This window comes from Wyeomyia smithii, chromosome 3 (assembly GCF_029784165.1).
Source record: "Wyeomyia smithii strain HCP4-BCI-WySm-NY-G18 chromosome 3, ASM2978416v1, whole genome shotgun sequence".
In the NCBI taxonomy this organism is placed as follows: Eukaryota; Metazoa; Arthropoda; class Insecta; order Diptera; family Culicidae; genus Wyeomyia; species Wyeomyia smithii.
The window spans coordinates 92,960,774-92,978,801 of NC_073696.1; the positions used below are offsets into that span (position 1 = coordinate 92,960,774).

General features: G+C 37.6%; 1 protein-coding gene across 10 annotated transcripts in view; it reads right to left on the reverse strand.

The window, feature by feature from the left end:
- Nucleotides 1-18,028, reverse strand: part of LOC129732297 (E3 ubiquitin-protein ligase lubel) — a 56,690-nt gene that overhangs the window by 1,148 nt on the left and 37,514 nt on the right. For 7 of the 10 annotated variants that reach the window (XM_055693076.1, XM_055693081.1, XM_055693078.1 and 4 more), the window contains 7 exons: nt 9,906-10,178; nt 9,726-9,836; nt 9,191-9,671; nt 3,419-9,069; nt 2,780-3,352; nt 2,376-2,723; nt 2,145-2,317 (listed from right to left, as the gene is read on the reverse strand). In XM_055693076.1, coding sequence (XP_055549051.1) covers nt 2,145-2,317; nt 2,376-2,723; nt 2,780-3,352; nt 3,419-9,069; nt 9,191-9,671; nt 9,726-9,836; nt 9,906-10,178 — 7,610 coding nt within the window. The remainder of the gene's footprint in view (nt 1-2,144; nt 2,318-2,375; nt 2,724-2,779; nt 3,353-3,418; nt 9,070-9,190; nt 9,672-9,725; nt 9,837-9,905; nt 10,179-18,028) is intronic. The other 3 variants (XM_055693082.1, XM_055693080.1, XM_055693083.1) reach the window with 2 other exon arrangements.

Here is an 18,028-nt window from a genome sequence, read left to right on the forward strand (position 1 = left end):
ACAAAACATAGAACATCGATCAGAATGAGTCGCATGTTGCGGTTCGAGAACGTTCATCGGTTACATTTACGGTTGTTGGCCTTGCTGGCATTGCGATTTCATGCGACAACTTGACAAACCAATCCATGCTCTGGCCTGTTCTGTGGAATGTTGTTTGTACATTGTAACAAAGGGTCCACAAATACGGCACAGTTTGACTACGTTGAGTGATTAGATAATTGTTATGATTATATTGTTTTTTTTTACATTATTTTTTTAATTTTAATTTAAGGAGTAAATGTAGTATTTTTTAGTATTGTAGTATTTTTTTACAGCAAACAATTTTTTATTTCACACTTCATATTCATTATTAACAACTATCATTTACTACACAGAAATGCCCACAAGAAATTTATTTTGAGGTATTAAGTAATGCTCAGGATTCGACATTAAACGAAAGTCGTGGTGTATCAACGGTATCTTGCGTCCCAGACGTTCTCCACGCTAGGAGCGGTTAATAACAATGTCTGATTTTTGTATTAGAAATGATCAATCTCCGCCCAAATATTAGCGTGTCACTCTAAAACGAAGCGTGTTCAGACAGGCTTCACGTACTAAAGGGAATCGCGGAAGAGCTTGGTGATCGAATGAAAACTATAACTTTTAAGCGGAACTAACAATTTCACTAACATTTCAAACATTTGCGAAATCGCTAATTGGGTTGTTTAGCTATTCACGGATTTCCGATTTTTATATATCATCTGAAAGAGTGTAATTTTCTGAGCAAAACGTGATTTTTTAAAACTTTATATCATTATCCTTCGATTTTTAAATAAAGAATTAAAATTCGCTCTAAATCGCTACAATGACAGTTGGTATATGGGCGAACTGTCATTGTAGTGATTTCGAGCAGATTTCGAGCAGTTTCAAATCGTGATTTAAAAAGCGAAGGACGATGATAGAAAAAAAATTCAAATCACGTTTTACTTAGAAAATGCAGATCTTTCAGATGATATAAAACACTGATATAGCTAAACAACCCAATTCGGTACTGATAGACGGGATGAAGACGCAAAGTATGATTGTTTCCTTTTCATCAGAGTGTCATTTCAAATTCGTCCTGCATCACGTCATCCAGTGATACTTTTTGAACGCGTAGGCTGTGTTTTTAGTGTCGACGTCTAGTATATTTCATATAAAAACTTTTCTGAATCTCAATCATTCACATTATCTTCTGCATGGAGGGCATACACCTGCTCTCCGATTCACTACAAGCCGCAGTTGGAGACGCGAAAAGTAAGAGGTCATGTCTTTTCAATTAAAAATCGTCAATGGGGTTGTTTAGCCATTTACGGATTTATGATTTTTATAAATCAGCAAAAAGAGTGTAATTTTCTGAGCAAAACGTGATTTTATTCAAATTTTACATCGTTGTTCTTCGATTTTCAAATGAAGAATAAAAATTGCGCTAAATCGCTTGAAATATACCAACTGTTTATGTGCAAACTGTCATTGTAGCGATTTCGAGCAGGTTTCGAGCAGTTTTAATTTGTGATTTAAAAATTGAAGAACAACGATGGAACATTTTTGAAAATCACGTTTTTCTTAGAAAACGCAGCTCTTTTAGATGATATAAAAACTGGTATAGATAAACAACCCAATTGATAGCGACGCTGGCAATATTAAAATCAATGAAAGAGAGCTACTCGAATTTGCTTGTATTGGTTTTGAAAGCTGAAGTGTTCGAAAAGGAAACGAATAGTTTTCAGGTTAACAGCGGAACTAACGCCTGGAGATTTTCAATTGAAAATGACTGTAAAGTCCTTGCATATGAGATTTGGAGTAATGACCTTCAAAAGGGCAATCCCAGGAATTTTCAGGAAAGCTAGTTGTAAAAAGAGTTAAACTAAATAGCGAACTCTGCGATGTATCTCCGACGAGAGTAATCTTTGTGTTTAAGCTCAATTTTGCATAGTTTCTCATTTTGGAGAGTCTATTTGAGTTAAAAATTAAAAACCACGGACAGAAAAGCAACTTTGTTTGAGCTAGACATTCCAGCGACTTCCCGCAACATGTGTCGGATTGTCATCCGACCAGACATCGTCAACGGAATCTATAGAACCACTTGTAGGTGGTTAGAACTAACCAACCACGAACTGGCTTACCTGCACAGCCCGGCATGCGCTTCCGGAACGTCACCGTTGCAGATCGTATCCATCAAACCGGCCGGAGTTTCCTTTTGCAGAGGAATCGGACACCTCTGCGCAGCGTTTGCATTCTGTAAGTATTCCTGTTTCAAAATTTCCGAAGGTTCGGTGTCGTAGGTCACGTTGTGCATCTGAGGAAGGAAGTTTATACAAAAATTGTATGAAAGCACTCTCAGTTCGATGACCTACCGTCAGCAAGGATTGTAGCTCTCGGGGGTCTTTGTCCCTGAGATAGAACAGGCAGTTCCTAGGATGATGAGCGTGCAGTCCCAGCTTGGCGCAGTACGGTGAAACGTCACACTTTGCCCCCATCATAAATGGTTTGTTACAGCCAAAGCAAAACTCAAATTTGCACTGTATGCACGTGAAATGCATACATCCTCCACGGGACAAAGAATACTTGAAGTTGCAGTTCGGACAGCTGATACCGTGGGCTTGCAGATGACGGGCAACACCTTGCGCTTGTAGTTCCGGATCGTTAGCTTCTTTCCAAGCAGCAAACTTTTCACACGAAATGCCCTCGTGCTGGGGCTCCCACTGAAATTTTACAGTCAAAATCAGAAAAATGTGTAACGTGAAATAAGTAAACTTACGGGCTTGCGACAGGACGCACACGTGATTGACCCGCAATCGGGACAGATGAGACGCTTTTGGCGGGGTCGAGCGAAGAACCCGGACGAACAGTCTACGCACCACTTGAAGTTCGGGTCTTGCATCAGAGTGCGATCACGTAGCTTCCGTTGAAACAGATCGTGCACTTCTTCGTCGACGATGTTTTTGAGCAGAATATCCAGGTTAGAGAAGTATTCCAGGACATCGTCTTCCGTGACGCTGACGTTGTTGAGATCAGGCTCCTTGCAGTACGGACAGTTGCAGTTGGTGATGGAACGGTGCATGATTTCTTCGGTGAAGTAAACCTTAGCGCAGTCCAGACAGCACGAATGGGTGCATTTGAGCATGGATATTATTTCGTTCATCGGGTAGACACCGAGACACAGTTCGCATTCCTTCTGGAGTAGATCTTTGGCTTCCTCGATAGTGTGACACTGAGCTGCCGCCCAGATCGCACTGTCATGCGCATAGCGCATCTCAATGAGCTGGACTGCCAGCTCCGCTTGCTGATATGATTGAACGTGTCCTTCGTTCAGTATACGACGGGCTTGAACCTGTTGGGGTTGAAACGAGAAACCAAAATTTGTCTATGATTTTTGGCGCAGGGTTCTACTACATACCTCAAACGGCTCCTCGCTTGGCTCGTACGGCTTCACCAAAGAACGAATGATGGTTCGACTCTCGCTATCCGTAACCGTCGTCGTTGTCAGATCGTCGTCATCATCCGAAGTAATGTAGTCATCACTGAAACAGGTCTCCAGATACTTTTTACGGAGCTTACGTCGCTGTTCTGAAGTGACTGAACCTTCCCGTGATCCGATTGGGGTGTCTTTGCTTGAACTTGGGCCCGGCGTTGAGCGGGACGATCCAGGTTCCGACCCCGAAGCCTTATTGTTGCCTGCTTCACCATTCGGCTGGGTGGATGTAATGGGTTTGGTAAGCTTATTATTAATGAATGCCTTCGGTTGTACCAGTTTGGATGGCTTTGGTTTCGATGCACTGCTGATGGCGGTCTTGGATGAGTTATTGTTCGTCTTGCTGAGGAACTCTTTCTGCATATTCTTGACGGTGTTTGTCAGTACGGGACCGAACGGACCGCCCACCGAGTTTTTGCGAAGAGAGTTTCTACGGCTAGAGGAATCGGATGCGGTGGACGTTTTTTTCTTCGTGTCTGAGGCGGCTGCGGTGACTTTTGGCTTGGTTTTGACTGTTTTATTGATTTTCGAGCCGGAGGGCGATGGTGGGGTAGGTGGAGTTAATGTTTTCTTATTTTGGGTACTCTTCGGGGTAGGTATTTTCAGGGAAAGTTTGCTCGGTTTGGATGGCTCGTCTTGTTTGGGTGAAATTATTTCAATGTTTTCATAAATGTTTGATGGCTGCTCTGCAGAAGATGGCGTCGATTCGGGTGGTATTTTTGGAGCCGCTGGTGAATGAATGATTACTTCCGAAGGCTGAATTTCAATGAAGCTCGATGGTTCTTCGGATGGTTCACGGGATGAATTGAGAACATTCGATGATTCGATACCGTTAGTGATTGAAAATGTTAGTTCGTTTTGGTCGGTAGAGTTGACAGCAGTAACAGTAGCGTTATTTTCAATTGCAGAAGATATGGTTATATTGGCAGTATCCACTGCTGAAAGCTTCTCTGTAGTGGTCGCATCGATGTTAGTAAGGTTTGCTGGATCTGAACTAACGGATCTTCCATGTGTTGGATCGGAAGCAACATTTGCTTGACTATTGTTGATAGATTCCCCTGTTATTTTTGTTTCCACACTATTCACAACTGTCGATTGTCTACTACTTGCACTTTCTCCTTCTGAAGTTACCGGTGGCGTCGAAGGTTTGAGGTTATTCTCGACATTATTGTTTTGCTGAGTGGTTTGAGATACATGAATTGTTCCATTAATTTGTGCATCATCAATAGATTCTGTTTCCATGATTTGTGATGGAGGTAGTATCGGAATTCCAGTTCCAATAGCTTCGAAATGTTCTTCCGACAAGGTTTTATTTCGCTCTGATTCTACTCCGGACGCAACTTGACTGACATGCCCGATCGCGTTACCTAGCGGAGATTCGATATTTGGCGTTGAAACAATGTCGGGTGGTACTGAGATAGGTTCTGGTGCAATCTGGGAATGTGATTCATTAGTATTTATGAAGCTGTAGCCTTCAACTACATAATGCTCAGCTTCGATAGTCTTTTCTGATGCCATTTGATTTTTAGAATCGTTTGTCTTAGCTGAACCTGTACTTTCCTGGAAATTTCGTTGGTCAGCAGTGAGAATTTGTAGACCACCGGTTTTGGTTTTGATCACAGTGGCGTATTCTGGAATGGTCGTTTCATCTGCAGTACCTGATGCTGCGTCCGTCACTTCGGGAACTGACGAGACCTGTCGCAGTTGTTCGCTGAGATCCCGTGCCACTGAAGTCAGCATTTCAATAGTCGCATCTAGCACGTGGGTTGCTTCTGCTGTTTCACCATCTAGATTAGCCGCAGTTGATTCGTGAACTATATTCGGAGTTTCAGGACCTTGTACCTCGTGCAACCCCATATGCTCAGCAATTTGCGACGACTTGATAAATTGTCCGATAACCGCCTTAGCGTTCAGCAATGACTGCACGTTTTTCATGGTGTTTACGTTTTTGTTTTCTTCGGCCACCAAAGTAGCCTCGCTTACATCGGCCACCAGAGTCAACTCACTCATCTCACTAGCCTCTGGACTGTTTTGAACAATTTCTGCTCCGGACGTTTCATCAAACTCCGAGTGAACAATCTCTTCCAGATCTCTCACTGCAAAGTCAAGGATATCCGACACCTCTCCTACCGATTGTTCGATAACACTAAGCGCATCGTTGAAATCGCTATCTAGTGGCAAATCGCTCACCTCCGAGGCACTGTTTCGTTCAATTTCCCGCACCAATGCCAAGCTAATCTTTGGCAGGTACGGTTTGTTTATGATGATCTCTCCATCTGCATTGAGCTCTAGTCGTTCTTCGGCTTGTACTTCTGGGTGCCGAATGTCCTCCGGTGCGATTTCACTGAACATAACCGAACCTTCGTCGTCCTCATCTTCGTACTCGTAGAAGTCCCCATTCTCGTCAACACCATACTCCTCGTTCGATTCCCACTCGTCGATGTTTTCATCGCTCCATTCGTCATATTCATCCTCTTCGTAGTAATCGCCATCGTAAATTTCGTCCTCGTCTTGCATCGTTGCCATATCGGAGGCAATTTCATTCTTCATTTGCTGAATCAGTCGCTTGGTGTCTAACACCAAATCGGAGAGGTTATTAGACGGCCTGGAAGGCTGCGGAGCGACCGTGTTATCCGTGGGAGGTTCTTGATTCGGTTGCGCAAAATTCGGGGAGGTTGCAGCGTTTTCTACGTGATCTGTTGTGGGGTTGAGAACTTGAGTTGAAAGGTCAACTACCGGACTTTTTGGAGGAATTGGTTCCGGTGTGATTGTGTTAAGGACATTTTCAAAGATTGTAGAAACTATGACATGTGATGGAGATTCAATAGCTTCTTGCGCATTTTCGGTACTGTCGCGGCTTATGTTTTCGGACGTTACTGCAATTAGATGGTTATTGTTGAGTTGATCCTCGCTCAGAGGCTCATTACTTATTGTTTCTGATGTCTTTTCTTCAGTTTGTGGGATCTGCGGTTCATCCTGTTCCCTTTTAAGTTCATGACCTCCCTCCGCGGCCTTGGAAACCCTTCTTGGTTCATCAACGAGATTATCATGTGAAGCAGCCAATTCGTGTTCTATTTCGAGTTCTTGAGCAATGTTTTCATCTTTCTCTACAGCTAGCGTTTCTCCTTGCATTTGTCTTATGGGCGTTCCTGTTCTGTCGTGTGAGTTTTGAAGTTCATCCTCAATTTGCTCTAATATCTCAACAACATGTCTCACTTCTTCGACGTGGTTGATAGGCTTAGTCAATGATGCTATTTGCGACTCATGCCCGATTTCGTTTACTTTCTCGACAACTTTGTTTATTTCTTCAAAATTCTCAATACTGGAAACATTGGACGATAGTTCATCCTCACGTTCGACGTTTTCAACATGCTTAACAGCTGATGCTGCTTGCGGCTCACGCACAATATCCTCTACTTGTTCGACAGCTTGGCTCATTTCTTCAACATGATCAATACTGGAAGCTTTGGACGATATTTCATCCTCTTGTTCGACGTTTTTGACATGCTCTACAGCTGATGCTGCTTGTGGTTCATGCCTGATATCCTCTATTTGTTCGACAACTTTGTTCATTTCTTTAACATGTTCAGTACTGGAAGCATTGGGTAATATTGTATTCTCACGCTCGACGTTTTCAACATGCTCTACAGCTGATGCTGCTTGTGGCTTATGCCTAATATCCACTTCTTGTTCGACAAATTGGTTGATGTCTTCAACATGTTCAGTACTGGAAACATTGGGCCATACTTTACTGCCCTCTTCAACGTTTTCAACGTACTCCCCTGCTGATACTGCTTGTGGCTCATGCCCAATTTCTTCAACTTGTTCGATGACTTCTTTTGATTCATCAACATCGTCAATGCTGGAATCATCAGGCAACAATTCATTCCCACGTTCGACATCTTCAACATGCTCCACTGCTGGAGCTTCACCAATAGGAGCGATAGGCTCATCGGATGACGTTTCTAGCTCAGTTTCAATTGTTTCTATTGTTTCGACAATTTTTCTAACCTCTTCGATGTGATCAATGGAAATGACGGACTTCTCCGGGGGCGCTTCAAGCTCATGCTCGATTTTTTCCAGCTTCTCAACAGCTTCAACATGATCATCAATAGGTTTAACAGATGCGTCCGATGAAATTTCTAGCTCATGCTCAATTTGCTCTATCTTTTCGACAGTGCTTCTCACTTCTTCAACGTGATCAACAGATTTAGTGTTGATTTCTGGTGACAAACCGAGTATGTGCTTGATTTTTTCTAATTTCTCGACAACGTTTCTTACATCTTCAACATGATCAATACGCCTTCCGGATGATGTGGCGAGCTCTTGCTTGATTTTCGCTAGTGTTTCCGCAACGTTTCTTACCTCTTCAATCTGCTTACTGGATTCGGCGGGTTCTGCGACTTTTTCTATATTTTCCACGACGGGCCTCATATCTTCTACATATTCTACGTGTATGGTAGTAACAGCTACTATTTCGTTTTGAGAAAGACTTTTTTCAACGACGGTCTCGTCTCCAACCACAGGTGCATTCACGATCTCCTTTTCGGCAGAGCTCTCGTCAGATGTTGCATCCGACATCAACAGTTCTTGCTGTGATGTGACGGAATCAACCTCTGACCCAACGCTTGTCGTGCGTTTGTCCAGCAGCTGTTGTATCTTCTGGCTCACGGTTACAATGTCGTAATAGTCAGTAGATTCGGCGGTCATCCGAGCCTCGTCGGAACTGCTGTCAAACCTGAAGTTTTGCGTCCGGTATTGCTCGAAATCGCAAGTCAGTCGTTCGTTTCGTATTGCTCGTTTCAAAAAGTTCTGAATGTTAGCATACTCGTTCTCTTCTTCCTGAACAGACGGAAGCCGCATAGATTGATTGTTTTGATTCGCATTCGGAAAATCGTCTGATGCTTCGATGATTCGTTTCGATGGGAAATTATGGATGAGTGCGTAGTCCTCGTCCGAGTAGTGTGCATTCATCAGCGTCTCTTTGATGTCTTCTGCCAATGATTTCTCAGTTTTGAAAGGCACAGAGCTGAGCTCCTGTTGCACTTGACTGACAAGACTTGGAAGAATTTCCTGAATGTTGTCTGTCATGAACTTTCGGATGTCTTCGTAAACTGGTTTGGTCTGATCCGTGGGCGACTCAATGGAACGTGGAAACGGAATGGGACTTTTCACAACAATTCGCTCACAGGAATCTGAACGTACCGAGGCTTGAGATGCTGGACGGGAATCGCTGCGGTCGACCAATTTAGTGAGCAGTTGTTGAATATTTTTTAGCACGTCTTCATTCTGATTGGCCTGGTTCTTTTCCATTTGATCGATCAGTTTTTCTATGTCCTTAAGAATAGCCGTGTTCGATGGAATGGGCTCCTCTTCGGCAGAATGCAAGTCACAGCCATTGGCTGTGCCATCAGGCTTATCCAGGTTTCCATTAGTGACTGTACTGTGGTTACTATTTATTTGAGAGTGATCGATGTTCTCTTCTACCGAACCAACCGCTTCAAAGCCATTTGTTGAACCTTCGGGAAGTAATTCCTTTTCAACGTGGGCACTGATAAATTCCTGAATTTCGCTGCCTGGAAGAGGTCGGTATGTGACGCAGGGAGAACAGAATTAGGATACCCGGTGGTTTGAGAAGGAGAGAAAAGAGTTTTGAATTATTATGGGTTTTTGGTTAGTGTTTGCGAGTTCTCTTACTGATTCCACTCCGATCCTCTTTTAGCGTTTGATGCAGAAGTATGTTACCGGAATCGTTATCGGCACCATTCGAAGGACCCCAGATGCGCATGAGGAAGGGCTTCAACTGTGTCTTGCTTAACTCCAACATCGCTAATTCTAGATTTCCGTGATGGGCGGTGAGACTGGTAACGATATCTTCTCTTGTGTAATTTCCTTTCGAGGCAATTTCATTATACTTTGCTTGACGCTGCTCGATACATTCTGTAATGGCATGCCAAATGTTACCCCTGTGCTTGCGCAGAGCTTCACGAGCCTCCACCATTGATATTGTACCAATTATATTTTCCCTCTTTTCGTGGCCATATTTAGTGGCCAGAGTTTGAACTGTATCGATCAGTTTCACCCAGTTGTCGCGAAGCCATTGCACCGGATGCTTTTCCTTACAATGTTCAAGAGCTGCCTGCAGCTCTTCAGCGGTAAACTTATAGTGCTCCGCTTCCTGGAATATGACTTAGCGTCTAATTTGCACATTAAATGCGGATCAGCGACTTACCTTTAGGAGGTTTATTAATTCAGTACCTGCCGAACTGTTTGTCTCATCTATCTTCATAGCTTGCATCAACCGAGTTGCATCTTCGGAATGATCTCCCATTCTGTTTGTTGGCTGAAAAATATTCAATAAAATAAAGTTAATACCAGGCTGAGTCCCTTAAGAAGCTTAGGTCCAATTCACCGCTTGGCGTTTCGTCAGTAGATCGTTGAGCGTCGGATGGGTCGGCGTGCTGTTATCGATGCGACTTAAATCGCTCATCGCCCGATACTTGTTCTGGTCAAGTGGACGGGCGGCACTAAAGTTGGTCTTGGCAGCTGTTTGAATGATTTGATGAATGGCGCGGTCCAAGTAGGACATGTTTGCGTCCGGATGGTGTGGCATGAATTGTGGGAGTTCATGTTGCTGAACGTGCAGTGGCTGCGGACTCAGCTCGTGCGGAGACGGTGGCAGACTCTGCGAACGGTTAGGCGAATTTTACGGTCTCATTTGAGGTGAACAAAAAACTAGCTTTTGATTTGTTAGATAATTGAGTATGTGAATTTGTGTTGTAGATGACGAAGGAGGTATTAATAAATTGTTCTGTATTGTAACAACTTGTTAATAAGTAATGTAAAAAAATATGCCACAAAAATGTCCAGTACGTCGTAAAATATGTAAGTTTTTTTCATTCAGCCCAGGCGTTAAAAACCATGTTGATTGTTGTGCATAGTCATCATGTATCGAAAAACTTCTTAAGTTCAAAAAACAAATCATGAATATTTCAACACGAATCATATTTTGTAACTGATATTCTTTTTCTAATAAGTAAACAATATACGTTTTCTGGCATACGGAAATCTTTCAGGCATGATACATTTCATTTTCTAAAGTTCAAAAACTGTAAATTTTCTCTCATTTATTATATAAAAAAGTTCAAAAAGTTCTTCGCACCAAAAACATGCATTTTCATCCAAAAATACATAATGTCAAATTTCGGTTCAGCGTTCAAAATTATTTGAAAACCATGTATTTTCTACAATTACAGCCGTTTTATTCTTGGCTAGTATTTCTATGAGTCGCCTCGGTGCGGTACTGTTCTCTGTACCAGTATGTTTTCCATCAAGACATCAGTTTAATTTAATTGTCTGGTTGGGGAAATTGTTACGAACTTCTCGAAAAAGCTTTACCTTCAAGACATCAAAATAGTCTAGGTTAATGGAAGCTAGTTCACCTGTTGGAACGAAGAGATTCTGTCTGTGTTTTTGCCGCTGTAACAGAGGATATTACAACAGGCAGTTGGTAGCTACTCATGAAGTCTAAGCCAAGCGTGCTCACACGTGATTGGTTCATTGTTCGTAGAAATGCGGCCTTGAAACTTTTCACCAACTTTCACTACCGAACAATCAAGTGATGATGATAACTGAAGTATAACAAAATTGTCCAAAATTTTATCAATTCAACGTCATATTGATTATTGTAATCCATCATGTGGGTGCACAAGTATTACCCTTTGCAATATTTCACACCTTGGTTTTAGTTTCCACAGAATTTATCCCGATATAGTGCGGTGATGCGTAGTCCTACGTCAAAAAACAGAGAGAACTGAGTTACGCACCTTATAAAAATATTTAAATTGTCCCATTTTACTTGAAATTGCTCTTGTTTTTAAAATCAAAGCTTATGAAAACTGTAGAAAGCGAAAGGAAAATCAAAATTTTGAGATATAGCCATCTTTTTTTCTGGTTAAACTTATTTACAAATGGTGGAAATAGCAAAGAAGAAAAATAGAACAGGGGTATCTAAAAAGCGACGGAATTCGAAAAAAAATAAAGGAGAGGAAATTAAAAATGTAGAAAAAGACATGAAATACGGGAAGGGAGAAAACAATAGAGATTCAGGGTTAAATATTTAAAACAAGAGAAACAAACAGGCGCAAATGAGAGATAATTAACTCAAGTAAGTAATAATGAAAATAATAGAAATAAACGACAGAGATTAAACAAGTAGAAAGTAAAAAGAAGTCAATAAAAAACAAACGAATGAAAACTTTCAAACGAACAACAAAAATAAAAGTAAAAGAAAATAGACAAACTAAAGTAAAAAAAACGACTGTGAAAATTGAAAAACAAAATACGAAAATATAAGAAAAAACGAAGAAGAAGAAAACAGAAGCAGGTATAAAAACAAATAAATTAAAGGGCACGTTAAAAAGTACAAAAAAAGAAACACAATCAGATGTAGGTATATTTTTTGTGGAAGCAGAATGGAAGACACGAAGTTATTTGAAAGTAACAGAAAAAGAGTTAGTAGAGAATAAATTAAAAATGAAGAAAATCCTCGCAAAATAAAAAAAAAAATTAAAATTCAGGCAGGGACACAGGAGAGAAAGGTTCAGGTTAAGCAAGCAGTATTTAAATTGAAAGAAAAAACGGTATAAATAAAATATTTATCGAACATAGAATAAATTGAAAATGAAGAAAAATCATGAAAAATAAAAAGAAAAAAATATTTTAAAAAGAAATTCAGGCAAGAAAAAAGTATCATTTAAAGCAAGTAATAATGAAATTAAAAGAAAAATGACGGTATAAATAAGATATGTAAAAATATAGGAAAACAGAAGAAAGAGAGTTGAAAAATGAACATAGAAATACAAAAACTGAAAAAATTAGATAAGAGAAAAATAAAACAACAAAAAAAGAATAATACCAAAAAGAGGCAAAAATCAACAAACCAAATGAAATAAGTAAGATATAAAAATAGAGCGAGGCTTAAAAAGTGGATCAAAAATCAAGAGGAGTGGACAAACCATGAACAGCTGGAATGGAAAAACTAATTGTAGCAGAGGTGTGGAAAATGATTTTTTTTTAATAAAATTTGATTAATTAAGAGCAAAAAAAAAATCAAAATAATAAAAAAAAATAAACCAAAGTACGAAACTGATTTCTCTTGTCATTTTCGTACTTTGGTATATACAGGTAATTGAAAAGAAATCAAAATGAATGTAATTTAGAATATAGCAGAGATATGAGGCTGTGGAGAGGGAAAAAGTAAAAAAATGGTCCAATAGGAACTGAGAATCACAAAAATAATAATAAATAATTTAAGAGAACAGCAAAAGCAAATAAAATTCAATAAAAGGAATGAAGAAAAAAAAAAATAAACACAATTATAACGATATTTTGTCCTTAAGATGAATTTGATATTAAAGATGAAAAACGGAATGACAATGAGATAAAGATAAAGGAAAAAGGAAAAAGAAAAGAAAAAAGAAAAGAGAAGTATGAAAGAAAAGAAACAGCAGGTATAAGAGGTGAAAAGAAAAAAAAGGAAACGAAAAAACGAATGACGAATGACGGAAAATGAAAAATGAAAAACAAAACGAAAGAAAGAAGAAAAGAGGAAAGAGGTGCCAGAGAAGATGAGAGAAAAGAGACGATTAAGAAAAGAGTAGAGGAAAGAAAACGATTAGAGAAACGGGAAAAGACGGTGGGATAGAAACAAGAAGAGAAAGAAGCAATATATTTTTTAAAAGTGACAGAAAAGGGAGACAAGTAAAAATTTGTAGTCGAATTGAAATGCATATTGAGAAAAAAAATTGAACAAAGAAAATGAATGATAAATATACGAAAATCATATTACAATGAGAGAGAAAAATAAAACGAACATTCAACTAGAAAATTTCGTAATCAAAGTAAGTAAAGTAATCAAAAATGAATACAGGCATAAAAAACTGAAAAAAATAAAATAAAAGAAAAATAAAAGAACATAAAAAAGAATAAAATCGGAGAGATGTGAAAACAAGAGAAACAAATAAACAAGAAATGAAAAAAGGGAGATTTAGAAATAAAGAGTCTTCCAAGAATGGCTCCAAAATGAAAAGAAATGCAAACAATTATGATATTGCTGTGAAAAAATTAAAATTATAAAACGGTCCAAAAAGAATAAAGAATCACAAAAGCTAACTAAGAACTTGAGAGAATAGAAATAAAAGGAATGCTAGAGAAACATAAACAAAATGATAACGACGAACGAAAATAGCAATGAAAAACGGAATGACATTAAGGTACACAAAAAAAGAAGAGAGAAAAAGAAGATAGGAGGCGAAGAAAAGAAAAAAAAGAGGTAGGATAGGAAAAAAGAAAAAAAAAGGAAAAAAGAAAAAAAAAACGGAAGATGAGAGACGAATGACGCATAATGGAAGACGAAAAATGAAAGGAAAGAGTAGAAAAAAAAGTTGAAAGTAAAAAGACAACAAAGAAAAGAGGAGAGAACAATGGAATGAGAGAAAATAAACAAGAAGAGAAAAGAGCAATAAGAATTCAGGAAAATGAGACAAGGAGCAATTTGTAGTCGAATACAAATATACATTGAAAAAAAAATTGAAAAAAAAAAGAAAATAAAGGATTGAAATGAGAAAATTATATTACAATGAGAGCAAAAAATAGAACAAATATTTAACTAGAAACGTTTATCAAAATAAAAGAAAGAAATGAAAAATCCGAATAAGAGAAACAGGAAAGAATGACATCGAACAGAAGCGAAAACCAAAAAAGTCAATAAGCAAGAAATAAAATAGGGAGCTATAAAAGAGACTTGATAAGAAGACCGGAAAACAAATGTAATGAAAGAAAATCATAAAAAGCTAAAATGAAAAAATCAATTATAACAGAGGGATGGAACATGGAATATTTCTAAAATGAAACTGCATTAAAGAAGAGAAAATAAATGATAAAAACTAAAAACTAGAAATAAACAAAAATAAGAAAATAACAAGATAAATTCAAATAGGTTATTAAAAAGAAATCAAAATGAAGTTAAATATGAATATAGCAGAAAAATATAGCTGTGAAAAGGATGAAATTATTAAAGGATTCAATAGAAACAAAGAATAACAAAAAATAAACTTAAAATTTTAGAGTATAGAAAAATAAAATAATATGATAAGCTAAAGATAAAGAAAAGAGGAGAGAGAAAAGATAGAAGGTAAGAGAAAAAAAGAAAGAGGAGAAAAAAAGTAAGAATAGTGAAAAAATACTAAAGAGGAGAGCGGAAAGCGAAAAGAAGATAGAAAAGGAAATGGTAAAAACGAAAGACTACTGACTGAAGATAAAAACGAAAGGCAACTGACTGCAGATGAAAAACGAATGACAACTGACTAAAGATGAAAGACGAAAAACGAAAGAGGCAAGAGTAACGAGGAAAGAGTAAAGAGGAAAGAGTGAAGAGGAAAGAGGAAAGAGGAAAGAGGAAAAAGGAAAGAGGAAAGAGGACAGAGGAAATTTGATTGATTAATAGCTAAAAAAAATCCAAATAATAGAAGGAATAAACAAAAGTACGAAAATGACAAGAGAAATCCATACAGGTTATTGAAAAGAAATCAAAATGAAAGTAATTTAGAATATAGCAGAGATATGAGGCTGTGGAAAGGAAATAAGTAAAAAAATGGTCCAATAGGAACTGAGAATCACAAAAATAATAATAAATAATTTAAGAGAACAGCAAAAGCAAATAAAATTCAATAAATGGAATGAAAAAAAAAATAAAATGATAACGACATATTTTGTCCTTAAGATGAATTTGATATTAAAGATGAAAAACGGAATGACAATGAGATAAAGATAAAAGAAAAAGGAAAAAAAAAAGAAAAAAGAAAAGAGAAGTATGAGAGAAAAGAAACAGCAGGTATAAGAGGTGAAAAGAAAAAAAAGGAAACGAAAAAACGAATGACGAATGACGGAAGATGAAAAATGAAAAACAAAACGAAAGAAAGAAGAAAAGAGGAAAGAGGTGCCAGAGAAGATGAGAGAAAAGAGACGATTAAGAAAAGAGGAGAGGAAAGAAAACGATTAGAGAAACGGGAAAAGACGGTGGGATAGAAACAAGAAGAGAAAGAAGCAATATATTTTTTAAAAGTGACAGAAAAGGGAGACAAGTAGAAATTTGTAGTCGAATTGAAATGCATATTGAGAAGAAAAAAATGAACAAAGAAAATGAATGATAAATATACGAAAATCATATTACAATGAGAGAGAAAAATAAAACGAACATTCAACTAGAAAATTTCGTGAGAGTAATCAAAAATGAATACAGGCATAAAAAACTGAAAAAATAAAATAAAAGAAAAATAAAAGAACATAAAAAAGAATAAAATCGGAGAGATGTGAAAACAAGAGAAACAAATAAACAAGAAATGAAAAAAGGGAGATTTAGAAATAAAGAGTCTTCCAAGAATGGCTCCAAAATGAAAAGAAATGCAAATAATTGCGATATTGCTGCGAAAAAATTAAAATAATAAAAAGGTCCAAAAGGAATAAAGAATCACAAAAGCTAACTAAGAATTTGAGAGAGTAGAAAAAAAAGGAATGCTAGAGAAACATAAACAAAACGATAACGACGAACAAAAATAGCAACGAAAAACATGCATGAAAGTAGCAATGAAAGTAAAGAGACGACAAAGAAAAGAGGAGAGAAAAATGGAATGAGAGAAAATAAACAAGAAGAGAAAAGAGCAATAAGAATTCAGGAAAATGAGACAAGGAGCAATTTGTAGTCGAATACAAATATGCATTGAGGAAAAAATACCAGAAAATAAAGGATTGAAATGAGAAAATTATATTACAATGAGAGCGAAAAATAGAACAAACATTTAACTAGAAACGTTTATCAAAAAAAAAAAAAAAGAAAGGAATGAAAAATCAGAATAGACAGGCAAATAAGAGAAACAGGAAAGAATGACATCGAACAGCAGCGAAAACCAAAGAAGTCAATAAGCAAGAAATAAAATAGGGAGCTATAAAAGAGACTTGATAAGAAGACCGGAAAACAAAAGGATTGGAAGATAATCATAAAAAGCTAAAATGGGAAAATCAATTATAACAGAGGGATGGAACATGGAATATTTCTAAAATGAAACTGCATTAAAGAAGAGAAAATAAATGATAAAAACTAAAAACTAGAAATAAACAAAAATAAAAAAAAAACAACAAGAGAAATTCAAATAGGTTATTAAAAAGAAATCAAAATGAAGTTGAATATGAATATAGCAGAAAAATATAGCTGTGAAAAGGATGAAATTATTAAAGGATTCAATAGAAACAAAGAATAACAAAAATAAACTTGAAATTTGAAAGTATAGACAAATAAAATAAAATGATAAGATAAAGATAAAGAAAAGAGGAGAGAGAAAAGATAGAAGGTAAGAGAAAAAAAGGAAAGAGGAGAAAAAAAGTAAGAACAGTGAAAGAAAAGAGTAAAGAGGAGAGCGGAAAGCGAAAAGAAGATAGAAGAGGAAACGGTAAAAACGAAAGACTACTGACTGAAGATAAAAACGAAAGGCGACTGTCTGAAGATGAAAAACGAATGACAACTAACCGAAGATGGAAGACGAAAAACGAAAGAGGAAAGAGTAAAGAGGAAAGAGGAAAGAGGAAAGAAGAAAGAGGAAAGAGGAAAGAGGAAAGAGTAAAGAGGAAAGAGGAAAGAGGAAAGAGGAAAGAGGAAAGAGGAAAGAGGAAGGAGGAAAGAGGAAAGAGGAAAGAGGAAAGAGGAAAGAGGAAAGAGGAAAGAGGAAAGAGGAAAGAGGAAAGAGGAAAGAGGAAAGAGGAAAGAGGAAAGAGGAAAGAGGAAAGAGGAAAGAGGAAAGAGGAAAGAGGAAAGAGGAAATAGGAAATAGAAAAGAGGAAAGAGGAAAAAGGAAAGAGGAAAGAAGAAATAGGAAAGAGAAAAGAGGAAAGAGGAAAGAGGAAAGAGGAAAGAGGAAAGAGGAAAGAGTAAAGAGGAAAGAGGAAAGAGGAAAGAGGAAAGAGGAAAGAGGAAAGAGGAAATAGGAAATAGAAAAGAGGAAAGAGGAAAAAGGAAAGAGGAAAGAAGAAATAGGAAAGAGAAAAGAGGAAAGAGGAAAGAGGAAAGAGGAAAGAGGAAAGAGGAAAGAGGAAAGAGGAAAGAGGAAAGAGTAAAGAGGAAAGAGGAAAGAGGAAAGAGGAAAGAGGAAAGAGGAAAGAGGAAAGAGGAAAGAGGAAGGAGGAAAGAGGAAAGAGGAAAGAGGAAAGAGGAAAGAGGAAAGAGGAAAGAGGAAAGAGGAAAGAGGAAAGAGGAAAGAGGAAAGAGGAAAGAGGAAAGAGGAAAGAGGAAAGAGGAAAGAGGAAAGAGGAAAGAGGAAAGAGGAAAGAGGAAATAGGAAATAGAAAAGAGGAAAGAGGAAAAAGGAAAGAGGAAAGAAGAAATAGGAAAGAGAAAAGAAGAAAGAGGAAAGAGGAAAGAGGAAAGAGGAAAGAGGAAAGAGAAAAGAGAAAAGAGGAAAAAGGAAAGAGGAAAGAGGAAAGAGG